The sequence below is a fragment of the Solenopsis invicta genome, chromosome 14 (assembly GCF_016802725.1).
Source record: "Solenopsis invicta isolate M01_SB chromosome 14, UNIL_Sinv_3.0, whole genome shotgun sequence".
NCBI lineage: Eukaryota > Metazoa > Arthropoda > Insecta > Hymenoptera > Formicidae > Solenopsis > Solenopsis invicta.
Window position 1 is genome coordinate 14,128,503 of NC_052677.1, and position 16,720 is coordinate 14,145,222.

General features: G+C 34.2%; 2 protein-coding genes across 4 annotated transcripts in view; one reads left to right on the top strand and one right to left on the bottom strand.

Moving 5' to 3' along the window:
• LOC105196199 (synaptonemal complex protein 1) overlaps nucleotides 1–16,720 on the bottom strand; it is a 43,470-nt gene that overhangs the window by 10,365 nt on the left and 16,385 nt on the right. The window lies entirely within an intron of this gene.
• The window catches only part of LOC105196200 (spondin-1), a 28,311-nt gene that overhangs the window by 1,705 nt on the left and 9,886 nt on the right, over nucleotides 1–16,720 (top strand). For all 3 annotated transcript variants that reach the window (XM_011161997.3, XM_011161999.3, XM_011161998.3), the window contains exons 2-7: nucleotides 4,574–4,772; nucleotides 13,994–14,237; nucleotides 14,795–14,981; nucleotides 15,103–15,267; nucleotides 15,741–15,867; nucleotides 16,517–16,647. In XM_011161997.3, the coding sequence (XP_011160299.1) occupies nucleotides 4,577–4,772; nucleotides 13,994–14,237; nucleotides 14,795–14,981; nucleotides 15,103–15,267; nucleotides 15,741–15,867; nucleotides 16,517–16,647 (1,050 nt within the window). In that variant the 5' untranslated portion in view covers nucleotides 4,574–4,576. The remainder of the gene's footprint in view (nucleotides 1–4,573; nucleotides 4,773–13,993; nucleotides 14,238–14,794; nucleotides 14,982–15,102; nucleotides 15,268–15,740; nucleotides 15,868–16,516; nucleotides 16,648–16,720) is intronic.

The window sequence follows — 16,720 nt, forward strand, 5'->3', positions numbered from 1 at the left end:
ATTTCAAGTGGAAAATCAATGCTTCATCCGGAAGTGCTTGCGGAACAGCTGAATACTCTAAATTTTTTATGGACTTTTATACACGCTGAATGTCGGTGCAGATAAACAAAAAAACGTCAGTTTTTATCGCTATTTAGAGAGAGAGAGAGAGAGAGAGAGAGAGACACCGGCAGAGAGATCAGTTTTTTACTCTTCCGCATGAAAGGTGAACAACAGCTGGGCGAGACAGGCGTTCATAAAAGTATTCCGTTAATGTTTGCATTTATATTGACTCTTTGTGAGGCAGGCAAAAACACCAAAATACTAAAAATATCAAAAATTCACTAGAAAAATAAATTCGTTAAAAATTCATTAAACATTTGGTGGAATGAATCAACCATTCGCATCACACGATGATAAAATAGAAAATACCATTTGACAAGAAATAAAGCAACAAAAAGAAATAAAAGCCTTTCCAGCGTTTTATGAAGAATATTACATCTTTTTCTTATGAATTAATGTCTATACTTAACACTGTCTATACTTAAAGTAATATAGGTATATGTTTAAAATTTAGCAAAAGAGCGACAAGGGAAATGCGGCAAAAGCATTGCAGCAATAAAAAAAAGATCTCTTCAAAACAACTAATTGTCTATTCTTTGTTTTAAAAAATCTGCGTTTTAAAGGGTTAATTCGCGTCCAAAGCGCATTTTATGAAGCATGATGTATAACGGTCGCATATTACAGGGGCGAATACTCTGTCAAGCAGTAACGTCAGGAACGCAATTTCCTTCGGAAAGCATTCAGTGAAGTAGAACGTATTTTACAACGATATAAAATCTCTGGATCGCGGTTTTCTATGGAAGATACATTTAGGTAAATAAAAGAAATGAGGAGATAGATATATAGAAGAGACAAGAAATGCTCCGACGACGACGACGACGACGATGACGACGACGCGACGATATAACGCGCGTCACGGCGCTCATTTCTTGGTGAAAATTATTACGGGTTGCGGTACCTGCGCAGTTAAATATCAAGTCGTCTTTTTGATGAAGGTATGAATTCGTCTCTCCACCTTCTCTAAGCGCTCCTATTCCGCGGCTTTGATCGTCGTAATATCGCCGATGAGAGGTGTCCTCGTCCCGTGCTTCGCGACCCCCGTTTTTCTTTCAAAGTCTTAAACCGACATATTGACGTCGGCTGGCTGGCAATCCGTCGTCCAAAGTTACACTTTCCTTATGAGTCTCTCCAAATCCCAGCATCCTCAGTCTCATCATCTCTCGTATGACTTTGCTGTTTATTCATCCGGCAATCTCATTTAAGTCGATAACGACCATGGGCTCGAGCTTCAATCTCGAGGATATTAATATTGCATAAAATATCGATGGGGGCCATCTTTTCGTACACGTATAAATGACAATGCAAAACAAATATGCTAGAAATACAAGTGCAGGTTCTCTAAAATTATGCGTTCAACTGTTTGATCGCCGCATTAATTCTAATCTATATAGAAACGCTCAGCGAGCTAGAAATGTATAAAATAATTATGATGTTGCCGCAATCAATTATTCGTATGTTAAACTGACGTAAAATAGTAACGTCATAAATTAACAAACAGGGCATTAATTTATTATTTACTTGAAATTTAACTTGCTTATGCTGCAAAATTCTGTGATACTCTATTCACAGATAAAGGGCTTAATGTGGCTTAGCTGTAGAATGATTAATTAATAATCACCTACGTTTGCTAATACAGCGAGAAATGTAGGATTTGTTAAATGTAATGATTCTGTTTAATTAGTTTTTCAATCGTTCGATAATATATAATAATGTAATTCTTTTAATGTGTTTTATGCATAAATGAAAAACGAGAGTTGCTTGTGTGTTAATAAATCTTATATACCTATTAAATAATAATAAATTTGTTAGTAGTAAATTATTCAATTTGATTATAGAATATTGTCAAGGTGTAACAATTATTATTAATTATATGAATAATTTCGTTTTATTTCAAATAGCTTCATTATCCTACATTAGCTTAAATAAATTTATAAATCTACATATTTACGTTTTTATATTTTACGTGTACAATCTATGCACAATAATTTCTACACAGATGGATGGTACAAGACACAATATCGTTTTATATATAATAATATTACTCTGTATTTTCAGTAATTTTGTTTTATTCTCAACGTGATCGTTCAAATCTCTTGTAAACAAATCAGGTATCCGCAACAATATAATTTCAGCAATGTAAACGGCGACTGCAGGAAAACCGTATAGTTGCGCTGTCGAGTCTTTTGGTAGATATCTGTTTGAGTTCCTGTTGGTGTTTCGCGACCGAGAGAACGAACATGGCAGAACGCCAAGCAGAGTTGAAATGCCATGCCCTATATACACCGGCGTGGCGCAATATATTTAGGCGTTTGGGATTTATGGTTAACCAGCTTATTAGAGAGGCCAGCGATGTTCGTCGTGGATCAACGTGTCGCATGACGTATTCAAGCACCGCGTTTCCCATCTCGCATATTGATATATACGATCGTATAGGCCACTTATGGCAGATGAAGTCCAAGGTTTAACATTGCGTGCATCAAGTTTTGTTCATTAGATCGCGATAACTGCGATAACTGCAAAACTCCGCAAAATTCGTTCATTCAAGTTGTAATGTGGTGCGTAATTAGTTATTTACCGTTTTCATTGGAAAATATTGGAATTAGTTTTCTTTAATCATCGACGAGTGCGCATATTTATTTATAATTAACCGTTCAAATACGAGCACCTCTTCACCTCTCGTTTTGCTTTAATTATTTTGCGCTGCTAGGGCAGAAGACTAAATATTCTGTACTTTGTAACATACTTTTATCTTAATTACATATAATTATTCCTCAAATTTTAATTTTCAACTTTATTATATTATCTTATTATATTTTGCTGTAACATTATATATATACGATTATATAATTATAATATATAATCATTTAATTGCAATGTCTTGATTTAATATTGCTTTCATTTGGTGATAAAAATTTGAATTCTAACTTAAACATTCTATTCATAAATATTTCATAAAAACATTTCAATCCGAATTGAAAATAAAAAAGATCGACATCAAAAAGACACGCTTAAGCTGCTCGTCTACTTCAGTGATACTTTGTGTCTTGCTCTACCTTCACTACGACATAGGACGTTTCGAATGTGTGCTCGTTCAATGAACCGGGAAAAGCGCAAGCGTCTCTACGTACTCGTTTCGGAGCCAAGATTCTGCCAAGATTTCTGCCGAGTGACTCAGAGTCGATGCATTTGCAGCACGCTTTGTTATACCAAACACGTGGCCATAGCCAGGACAATTGTCTCACGTGTTGGCATCGCTTTAGCTCGCGGTACTCACGTGCACTTACGTTCCTCGCGATCTCTTGCCATTGCAATTAGAACGAAACGAGTTAGTAGATTCAAGATCGGAACGATCAGTTTGCAACCTTTAAATTTTCAATTTCTCGGTTTTCTCTGCTTCGTGCTCTCTTTTTTAGGATGTGTAAAGGACTAAATTAATTATTTTTTATCGAAACATGATATTTATGTTATTTTAAGATTATTAAGATTGTATTGTCTCATGCAAAAGAAACGATAATTTGCAAATCAAATTGAGAATTTGGAATAATCGGTTTTTGGTTTGGAAATTCTTCGTCTCCTTTCGTTATAGATTTTAAAGGATTTAAAATTATCTCTATATGGATACGTGAAATATTTTCAGAGATGCGTAATATTTAAAAAATTTAATTTTATTATGTATAAAATCGTTTAAGGATTAATTTCAACATTTTTTACTTTACCAGTAATTATCTCTTTATTTTATTTCGTTATATTTTAACGCTATATGATAACGCTGGAATGTGCTTTCTAAAAAAAAAAAAAACTGTCGTGCATTTTCAATCATCTTGACACTAGCGTAAGCTCAGCTCGCAATTAAATCGCGAAACGTTAAATTCGTTCGCCGTGTGTTGACGAGATGCCGGAATGTTCCTCTTTGCTTAAATTTTAATTGAAACGCATAATAGGGGAATAAACGGAGAACGTGAGGATGTGCGACGTACTTTCAAACGTGAGTGGGATCGAGAATCAACGGTTGCTCTCCCGAAATCAATTTGCATTTTAATTTTACCTATTCCCAGTCGTTTCACGTTTTGTGCTTCAGCTTTGATGTAAATTGTAACGTAAACTTCACGCATATTTAACACACGCGATTATCATGATATATATATATATATATATATATATATATATATATATATATATATATATATATAAATGTAAAAAAACAATGATAATTGATTAAACTCTTCCATATTTAATAATACGTAAACAAAGATGCGAAATACAAGCAAGTACAGAATGCCTGTACTAAAACCGTACTGTCACTCTAGCATCCCCTGAAGTAAAGCTATTTTAATCGTGTAAATTGTATTCGTGTCGGCATTGATCGCGAACTTGTGAAAATGTGTGATTTTATTATCTGTATTGCCACGCGCGCAAGCTGTTCGAACCGAACAAGAATGAAATATTGTTACGTTATTTTCTCTGTTTGCAGACGATGTATAACGCCGGGATTATGTACTACGGCGTTTTGTTGCTGCTCGTAACAGCAACCAGTACGGATTCGACAAAATGCTCCCGGATCATAGAAGGCACTACCGGGCCGCGTTCCAATGCCGAGGGCAAATATCACTTCTTCATGACGCTTTTCAACAGGACCGAGACCTCCTATATGCCGAACACGCGATACATTGGTAAGAATATACGCAATCGCGAGCGAGAAAATCGAGCCATCGATCTAATTTCGAATCACATTATCTATATTGCAAAAAGAGATAAATGAACCCTATTGTCGTAATTTTTTATTGGCACGTGCGTGTAGAGAAAGAGAAAGAGATTTCATCTGACGTTGCTTCGGTATTATACAATTTATTATACCATTTAGATGTATGAATTGAGAAAATGGTATCTCCGACTGAGAAGTTAGTCTCCGACTTGTCGTAGTCGCAAGCGCAACTGCTTTAGATCTTCGTGACATTTGAATGCTTTTAAACTTTAAATAAGTTCTGTAACGTGAGAAAAAGAATAAAATGCAGATCTCCCTCATTGACATTTATAAATCGTACTCGGATGTTTTCTGGAAATTACGTTTGCACGAATGTGACGTTGTTGCGTCTACATTTATGCGCATAATAATTGTATTTCTCTGTTTTCTAATTTAAAAAAAAGCTGTATAATAATTGCATTTTTCCGTTTTCCAATTTAAAAAAAAAGCTGTATAATTAAAAAACTGAATACGTAAAATAAGTAATAATTATATTTAAATCAAATAAATTCGTTTATTAAATATTTAATTAAAACGTAGTTGAAATTTGACTAAAATTTAATTAGAATGTGCGAACATTGTTGCGAGAGCAATCAGGCACAATATCTTTGTTTATTTTACGATATTTCGGATTTTCAAATATCCAGTGACTTAATCCGACGAGATATACTATGCTGTGCAGGCCGCCGGTGGTGTCCGCTGCAATATTCGTTGCTAGCGAAATTTTGATGCTCTATAAGCCTTCTATATGGATACGTTTGCTGATACGGAATTCCAAGACTCTTAAAATGTCAGATATTGCTTCGCTTTGTCAACATTCCTTGGCTTTATGACATCGGTGAAATAGTAAAACGCGTTACGTGGTGACATAAAGAAAAAGGCAAATAAACTGGAAACCGGGATACGGTGAAGCGGCCAGCAAAAGTAATCAGGAAGTAGGATACGTTTGTTTACTGAATAAAACGTGTAGGCGATATTCGCAAACGCGTAAATTGCATTTATAGAAATCTTTGTAATGATAAAATAGAAAACATTGGGCTAAAGAAAATCAATTTGTTTGATTAATCTTGATACGAATAATTGGTACGAGGAAATTAAATAAGTTCTCTATTGGTTGCAATCATGTGGGAAGATCAGGAAAAAATTCAAATCTTTTCCGATAAAATAAAGGAGTTTGAGGGAAAGAGAGAAAGAGAGATAGAGAGATAGAGAGAAGTGAAGTCACAATTCCACCGTTCGTATTGACGCCGAGAAATTGAAACGCACGGTGAGGTCATCGGCGTATCAATTACCCGTATTTTGATGGCAGTCTGAAATACGAAACGCGCGCATCATGGATTTCCCAGTGGCACTATGCCTTTAGCAGTAATTACGGCAATTATCGAAGAAGAGACCGTAGATCTGTCGGACGTCGCGGCTTTCTGCGCGTCGTAAACGACGCTTTTCCGGCCGGCGGAAACCGTGCTTCGGATCGAAAGGGGCCGAGGTGGAGATTCAGGAAGCGGCGGTGCAAGAAAAGGTCATTTTGCCTTGAAAGTCGAGATAAATGCCGCACGCGCAACCCGCGATGAACTTTGACCGATTAGCTTTGTGACGGTTTTGCGCGCGACTGCAGTTTGATAATTGCCCCCTCATCGGGAAGTTGCACGGATAACCCGTTGTTTTAAAACTCTTCTAACGACATTATTTGGTGGATTTGGTTTGAATTTGTCTTTAAAAAGTACTAATAGTTATATAAATTTAATATCTTGAAAATTAAACCTTTATTAAAGCTCACATCAATTTATATTCATTGTCAGCATAATTTAATACGCATTCTACTTTATGTATCATAAAAATCATTTTATGATACATAAAATAGAATTTTCCGGAAAAAAATTTTTTATATATAATTATATAAAATTACACATAAAATGTGTCCATATATATTAAAATATATATAATTACGCATAATTTTTATATATACAATTATCACACAATTTTCATATATATTTAATTTTCAATATCTCGCAGTAACTACTAATATATTAACATGAAAACCATTTTATGACACTTAGCACTTAGCATTATCTAAAGCACGATGACGTCGTATGTACATATACCTACATTATCCCAACTAATTTGTAACTCTAACTCTATGGAAAATTGCGTTTTTACTTGGTTACTTTGCCCGAGATGTCGACACATTTTTCAAGCTCGACTGCACAGCTATCGTTACTGCTTTTTCGCATCTTTTATATCGAGCATCATCAACTCGCGCGACATGATATCGTTAGCTGAATCGATGACCGTAGTCTCAAGCCTCCCCTGCCTCGATATACCAGGGCAGATATCCCAGCTACGGCCCTCCTATACCTTAGCGACAAATCCTTTCGACTAAAACCGTTCAATCAGAATTTTACGGCGAAATATAGCAGATTTATGTCACGTCGATAGGGACAATTTGCTGGAGACATCTCCCGCGAGGCATCATTTGCATAATATAACAAACTGGCAAGCCATTTATTTTTCGTAATCAAATTCTGCTTTCGTTATTTGTACGTTATATTATTCTATGAACTCTTCCTTGAGTTTGTTTTCGCATGTTTATTCATGGCGAAACTCAGCGTATAAATTTACATCAAACATAAACAAACGAAATCGTTCGGTTCAATTATGATAGCTTAACCCATTGCGGCAGCGTACTCAAATATCCATGAAATAAAATTCGATAAAATACACGTTTATGTACATACGTTATGTACATACGTTTTATAGAATTATATATTGTATTTCGTTGATATTTGAGTATGGTGTCGCAAGGCAAATAATAGGTCTTTTTTTATATATAAAATTGGTTTCTAACGCCCTACAAATTACGCTCTTTAAGTGATTTGGTGCGCTTAATTTGAATTTTTGATCACATCTTGTACCTTCAAAATGTCAGCTGTAAATGTAAGACATAAAGAAAAATAATAATTTAATTTTAAGAATTCAAAGTTCATTTGGTTCTCCATATCAAATAATCTGTCGATTTGAATTTTTAAATTCTGACTTTAAATTCGCAATCAGTGATCTAAAAAAAAAAGAGAGATACTATTGTAAGTTTCAAGAAAATCGATTCAATATATACTTCGAAGTTTCAAAAGGTTAAATCATTTATAATCTTTTTATTGCGCGGTACATCCTATGATTAAACCGGTTCTATGCGTTGACATAAATCCCGATGCTCCTCCAGCGAAAACATCTCTATTTGTCTGGACGGCGATCCAACTCAATAAAGTTTGCTCTTGTTCTTGCCTTCCTTCGATCTCTCTTTTTCATCCTCGTCCCTTCCTATCGCGAAACTTAGCTCCTCGCACGGCGCCTGAGGGCGTCCATACACTAACGCATGCAAATCTCTCGTGTCCGGTGAATTAATGTGTTACGTAACGCTGGCGGGACGCCAGGTGCGAGACACCGCGAGCCGCGTCGCGCTGCAGGTTTAACGCGAGCGGATTCAACGGCCCCGACCCGATAAAATTCTATTAAATCGTGCCTGCCGGAGAGAAGACCGCACTCGCCCCAGGGGTTAAATCCCGAAGAAGAGAGGACGCCAGCCGAGGAAGCTCGGGAAAATTATTGCGCCGTTACCGCGATGGAGAGTCGCGAAACAATGCGGTGAGGGATAGTAAAGAGCTGGGACAATCAACCTTATGTACGGTAAGGTGTAGGTGTTAATCACGAACAGATCTTTTCTCTTCGTCTACAGAATGATCGAAGCTACCAGATGTTCCCTCGCGATATTGATCCTCTGCTAATATGGAATTTCTCCTCAACGAGAGAGAAATTCCATGCCATTTCGAGTAATTTTTAAAAATGATAATCATTATTTTATACGATTAATCAGAATAGCTTTAAGATGTGATCTCGTTGCGAGATCGGTTAACTAATTATAGTCCTTGCAGTTAGTTATAATTTAGAAAATGTCGAAGAAACGCTAAGCTCAAGAGTTGCCGGAAGTTGTCGGTGCAAGTGACGAAAATTGTTTGTGGCGTTAATTAATTTTAAACACAAACAGCTATAAATTTTCATTTTCTTCCGTAGAGGTACGCTTGGGAAACGACAATGACTCGCTAATTAGGAGCAGTTGATTACATGATCAATGGCTAATTATGCAGTCGCGTTATTAATGTCGACAATTTCCACAATTAACTAAATTTTACTTTAAAAGCGCAATAGATATGAAGGCACGTTGTACATCTAAATCATCCGCGTAATAACGACTCATTCGCAAACGCTCCGGTTTTTCTCTCTGGGACAAACCGACGAGCCAGATAAACTCGGGGAAAAACGTTTTATATTTAATCATTATCAATATCCATATAATATGTAATTATGGAAATTTATGACAAATTTTTTCCCGGAATGGTAATAAATAATGCGTACGGTCATATCTCCGAAAGCGATTACGTCTTTTTCCATTGCCAGAATTCAGTCAGACGAACGAATTTAAAGTTGAAGCATCGCAAAGGCGAAAGAACCCTTTCTCCTTCACTTTATCGCGATCTCGAATTTTCATAAATTAGCGCTATCATTTTCCAACACCGTTTACTCTCGTATCGGAGCTAATCGCTCGCCGACTTCATCACCGCCCACTGCCGGAAGTTAATGCCGTAGTCGTCGTCTCGCATCGCAATTATTCGAGGAATTTCAGTCACGCATCAAGAGAAAGAGAGAGAAAGAGAGAGAGAGAGGGAGAGAAAAACGAGAGTATTTTACGTACGCGATACCGTAAAGCGCAAATGCACCCGTTTTCATTACTATACGAGATTGATTAATAATTCATCCCGTCACTGTTGTGCTATCGTTGAGGGAAACATTACGCAGACAGATACTATTGTTCGGCTTTACGTGTAATCCTCTTTGTTGTGAATGAAAACTGGAGCTTTCGACGAACGAATTTCACGCTGAACTTCGATGGACCGAGCAGCATCACGCGCGCGATGCAAAACGCCGCTCGGGTCCAAGCCGATTCCCCCGTTCGGTTTCAGGTCGAGTTCGATCATCCGATAAAAAGTTTCGAGCAACTCGAAAACTGCCGGATACCATCGGAATTGGTACCGATCTATCTCTAAAAGCTCTGGAAAGTGGAGAGAAGCGAAACGCAAAATATGGATTCTGGCACGTTTGCGTCGCGATCAGAAAAACAAGCTTCGCTTGCGTCTCTTGGAGAACGGAGCGAGTCGTAGCGAGAAAACTTCGAGACGCGCGATTATTCGAAAGCGACGCGATAAAGGGAATCGGTGAGATTATTCTTGCTGAGTTATACTGGCTGATCCTGGATGTTATACATATTCTTCTGACGTTCTCGAATGTTTCGGGGGAGGCTCGTTGCATGCAGGAAACGCGATATCCCGACGAAGGTCTCAGTTAACTGCGTTTTTACCGCTAATTCTTTTAATTCAGGGTCATGGGAATGATCACGCGGGAGGTGAACGCGGACACCCGTGACTCATTGCTACGCACCACTCTCTTTAACGCGACGAATTTGTGTTTCGATAAATACAACGGTCTCTAAAACGGTAGCTGAGTACAGAACATTTAAAAAATTGCTGATTGATGACTTTTTATTTTAATTTACCGTCATGTATTTGACAAATTATTTATTCATTATATTGTATTGATTTCCGGTAACGTGCACCAAATTGGACGAATATTTCCGAATATATACTGTTTTATGAATAAAGTTATTATTAATGAAATATTATACATATATGTTTATCCGTAAAATGAGTAATGGTTGAAAATACTTATTTCATTTTTTGATTAAAATTTACTTTAACGATTCTGTTAAAGAAAGAATTGGTCGAAAAGATTAGACTTACAATGCAGTAATTTCGACATTCTTCGCGTGACTCGAAAGAATTATTCTACTAAATTAATTTTTCATTTAATTGTTTCATCGAATCAGACATCGTGAGTAATAGTCCTCGCATATTATATGCATAATTCATTACTAATTTTAAATCACTTCGGAAAACATTTTTAAATCTTGACCGCATGACTTCCCAATGAATTTTATTTCAAAGTAATAATACAAGGTTTCGATAATTTTAAATTGAATACTATCGAAAGCTTAGTTTTCAAGTTTCTCTAAAAGTTTCGCGGAAGAAGGAAAAACTTTGATCGAAGGTGTTGAATAATATCGGAATAAAATGAATACTGCAAGACCTTAAAAATCCCTCTCGTGTATTCAAGGATTAAGACTTGTGCAGACTGTAAGACTTAGGCATGTATGAAGAGATGTAGTTCAAGAAGACCCCTAACACCAGAAGCCGTACTGTTTCAAACAGCTGAGAATTACGATACACGATGTGGAGAGTGATTCACGAATATAATCTTGCGATCAGACTGTATTTGATACTTCTAAACGTTTTATCTAATTATTTACGCAATTTTTTTTTCTCACGTTCGAGTAATTCGATGTCTTTTTCGTAAAAAAAATGATTTCATATAATTTTAAAATTTTAGATATATTGTAATTAATATATTAATGTATGTAATTGATGCTATTAACACAAATATATACATGACAAAAAATTTAATCAAATCAAATAAAAAGAGATTCATTTTGTTAAAATTATACAAATTTACGAACGGTGATTTAGTGAAGTTTAAATCGTTCAAATAAAGTCACGTAAAATGCAACACACTTATTACATAATTACAGATATTTCGTAATATTTCGTAATAGAGAATGAAATTCCCTTGAACGCAGTAACGGTGTGTCGTGTTTAATACATGCTATAAATAGCGGGCCAGTACCCGAGCTGGATACATGTTTCTATTCCGAGAACGCGAATATTCGACACATGTGAAAAATCTATAAGTCGATATTTATGTACGTGCAATCTTTCGGCATCTCTAGTAAGAAATATTAGATGTAACTTAATAGATATAGTACTTATTGTTGCACTTTAAAAAAAGGGGGGAAAGAATTGCAGAGAAAGAAGGCAGATGAAAGATGAGTCAATAAAAATTTTGAAAAATATCTAATACATTATTTAATAAATTAATTTTTCTTTCAAAATATATATTTCTCCGTGTATTATTCAGAATAAAATCAATTTCGATGCATTGAGAAACTAAGCGCGATTCTTCCTTCATCGAACTTAATTGTTTTCCATACCCTGTACTGAAAGTTTTCCCTCGATCGTTTAAATTTTTCCTCCTGGAGGCGGAGCTGCAGAATTTTGTTTTTCGATTGCAATCAATTACGAACTATATGCGAACAAGACGAAAGTTTCTGAATGCTCTTATTTGCATGATCGGAGTATTCTTAAAGACGCGATTGATTACGCTGAAAATGGTATGACGAAAGCATTTGCGCAATAACTCTCTTTGTTATTTCAATACGACGATGTTTAGATTATCACGAAAGTTAAGATGTTATAACAGTGACATCAAATAAAATTGTTATGTGCTACGCAAAAATAATGCAGATTTTTAAATATGATGTAAATGTAAAGCATATAATGTTTCTAATTTATTTCTCAAAAATCGCAATTTCGTAAATTAAATTTACCGTTCGAAAAAACTTGCTGCGTAAAATTCTCTTTAATTTTCACATTTTTGCTGTATATTTTGAATCTTTCGGTTATATTGTAAAAAGCGCATATAATATTAATGATGAAAGACATATTGCATACATATAACATAATTTCATGGTTGTAATGCAATTTATACTTGTACGTGAAGGGAACCCGGTGTGATTCCGATAATCCGAATTTATTAATAGTTTGGTAATAGAAAAGTGAGACATTACTTTTCAGTCTAAAATGATTACAATACGCTATCGACTACAAGTCTTTTGTAAATAATATTTGTGCATTGCTAGCTCGGAACAAATGTGATATGGTTATACTATAAAATATTTTTTACAAGAAACACAAATAATATTCAGAACAACGAAAATCAGTATGGCTTTTCATACAAAATTAAATTATTATTTAAAATATTTTATTACACAATTTTTAGTTCACAACGTACAGTAATTTATTGAATAATTATTTCTTCAACATGTTATATATATATTTTTTTTATAAAATAAAATCTATGTATTGCAAAAGTAACTGCGAGAGCCGCGTATCTTCTGTGTTTACTGATGTTGCGTGTGCAAAAATTATTGCTTTCAATGGCGATTGTAAAAGGACGAAGCAGAACGTGAAAAATGAGAATAAACAATCGAATAAATTCATTTCCCGTGTCTCGAAGTACATGCGAATACGTTCTAGAACATCACGTAGTAGAAGCATTATTTATCATTGTTATTTTGTATGTACGTATGTTTTATTTTTGCAAAAATTGCTGCTGCATGGATATTCTTTCGTAGAATTTATCTGAGTTACTTCATTTCCAAGTAATTAATAAAGAAAAATGAAACAGAATAGAATTATCTGCTTGACAATTTCTATTTGCTTATCAACAAATGTGTGTGTGTGTGTGTGTGTGTGTGTGTGTGTGTATATGTTTGTGTGTATCATATAATACATAAAATAAAAGTTTCAAAGGAAACTTATTCAAAAAACCATTGTAATTTGCTGTTATTCTCTTTTTTCATATTTTCTTCAATTATTAATAAATTAATAATTTTGCAAACGTTAATAAAATTGACAAAATTACTTTTTCAGAAAAAAAAGATAAAAAAGGCTTTTTTAAAAAGCTCATATCTTTTAAAAAGATATTTTAAAAAGATATTTTAATACGCTAAAAAAAATATTTTGATTATCAACAAAATAATAGTACGTTTTGATAAGACCAAATAAAATTTCTGATTATCATGATTTGATCGATATTTTATAACTAGATTGTTTCATAAACTTAACTAAAGATTTATAATAGTTAGCACTTTTCAATGTATACATTAAGATTTTTATTACTTATAATTTGATGTTTTATCGTGTTTTATATTGTTGCATGTAAAAGCATTTGTTCAAAGTTCACATTGTGTCCTCAAATATAATTTTTTCCCAAATATGTATAAATATTAATACAAAGAAATGCAAGAGCATTATTCATTCATACAGGCAAAATTGCATTGCGTCTCTACATCTCGCAGCCATCCTAAGAGTAGAACGGAATGCGAGCATACCAAATAGATCATCGATTATTTCGATTTTTCGATTTCAGTGATCCTGCTAACAGACAGTACCGATCAACTGCATCGGAAGTTCACGAGATTCCTCATATCTGCCGAGGCCAAAAACGCGAACGAGACGACCGATGTCGGTCTATTCGATCTTCAGGACGATACGATGACTAAATTCGCGGAAAATTGCGTGAACGCCGTCGTGGAGACATCAATGATACAGAAGGAAAATGTGTCCGTCGTTTGGACCAGTCCTGCGGAAGGCAGCGGTTGCATCTTTCTCAGGTAAAGGAATATTTATTAATTAAAAATGAGATCTATGATATTCGCGCGATAACGTTTAAATTAGATAGTATCAACACAACTTTTGTTATAAGTTTAAATATCAGTATTATTATGATACACGTGTTTTAATTAATAGAATTTAATTATACCACGCTTCTATGAACAAAACATGCTTTTATGCAGAAAAATAAAAACATATTTTGCGCACAATATTCAGAAGAAATTAAATAATAATTACGTAACTTTTACGATAAATGTGCTGTTTCAAAACGTAAATATCTAATATTTAAACGTGTTTGCATACATGTAGTAGAATGTACATGTATAAAATACCTATATCTATAATACCGTGTTTTATTTATAAGCGCGTGGAAATTTCGCATTTTAACATTTTGCTGCGCACAGGAGGGGAGGTCGGAGCTCATTAGTACAGTTTTTACAATTTCGGTATTCGATATTTTAAACAATTATTTTGTTTAACCATTTTTTTTGTACAAAACCTCCTCGGCCGTCAATCCACGCAGTATCAATTATATATATTTTTTTCTTTTTTATAGAGCGACAGTGATGGAAACGCAAGACGTATGGTACATGGATGACTCCAATTTGTTTCTAGAAGTATGTCGAAACACGAAAGCGGAAGCCGATAAACAGGAGCCGGTTCTTGGAGAATGCCGTGCTTGCGACGAAGCAAAATTTGAAGTGACATTCGAAGGCCTGTGGTCGAGAAACACACATCCGAAAGTATGTGAATATGTGTCGATGACAAGTGAAAACTATAACGCGACTCATCTATACAAAGTCTGTATGTACATGCTTCTATTCGGATTTATCGTTGTTCATTCATTATTCTGCCTGCCTACAGGATTTCCCCAGTAAGGGCTGGCTGATCCGATTTTCAGATGTGATTGGCGCTAGCCATACTAACGATTACAGATTCTGGAATTACAGCGACATGGCTAGTGAAGGATTACGACAAGTGGCTGAGATCGGTTCGACGAGAATATTGGAATCCGAATTAAAAAATCGAGTAAGAGATGCAATAATATACTGAAACAAACACTCTTATAGGTGAAGCTCTGCGAAAGATTTTGATTTACTTTCTGAAAATTATCATTCAAGATAAAGAACTTAATTTAATTTCTGTTGTTCATGTTTATTCGTGATAATTCCATTAATATGCTTTATACAAAATACAACGAAAAGATAGATATAAAAAGAGATAGATACAAAAAGTGTTAAGAAATCAAACGTTTCACTAAAATAAATTAGAATCATAAATTAATTTCTATTAATTAATATAATTAATTAAAAAAATAATAAATTGTAAAATTTTTTGGAAACTTGGAGCTCTTTAGTAGGCAAACGTAATCAATATATTTATATTTACTGTTATAAATCATAAGTATATTTATTAAGAGATACATAAAAATACTTATAAACACTAGGTACGTATATAATAATAATTATTATATACATATTAACAACAGACATTTATTGTAGAGTCAAGAGATTAGGACTATAATAAAGGCGAGAGGAATTAGTTATCCAAATGTGACGACTGGCAAAACTTTTGCCGTTTTTCGTGTAGATAAAAAGCATCATCTTGTGTCCTTGGTGTCTATGATTGGTAAGGCTAAGTTTTACTATTAATTAAAAAAATATATATTAAGTTTATATTCCCATACAGCATCGATTGTTGCGGAAACAGTAACGATATTAATATTGACTTATTTTTATTACAGTACATATTCTTTTTGTATTACACCTTACACATTTTATACATATTATTTTTATATTTCCAAGATATTATGTTAATGATGTTATAAATGTATTTACAGGAATGTAATTAATAACGCAAGTACGCCAAGTTTTTGCTTCACTGTGATCCCGTTGGTCATTTTATTCATTTTATACTTTTTTTATGTGACTGACACTGTTAAAAATGTCATGAAGTTTAATGAATTTTTAAGTTACACATTAAATTTAATGTATCAATAACTGAAAATCTTGTGCATGAAATTAGTGCACTTTTGACAATATTAAATGTACATTAAATATACATTTAATGTTTTTTAATGTATTTGCTTGAAATTTGCTTTCGTTACATTTCATTAAATTCTACTGCCGATTTTTATCAGTGTATAATTTGAATAAAAAACTGAATTAAATGTATTAAGCTCTTGCTGAATAAATTTTTAGATGCATAAAATTTTGGTGCTGTATAGGTTAAATAATAATTCTTTATTCAAACCAATTAAAAAAAAAATCTTCCGCAGATCCTTCACCAGATTGGTTCGTAGGCGTTTCAGGATTAGAACTGTGTTTATCAAATAGAAGTTGGGTAGAACACAAGGAAATAAATCTCTACCCTTACGATGCTGGCACCGACGACGGAATTACATACGTGGTAATCGACTTTTATTTTAATTTGCTTTATAATTCAAGATTAACGAGTGTTTTAAAGTTTTTTTGTAAAGAAG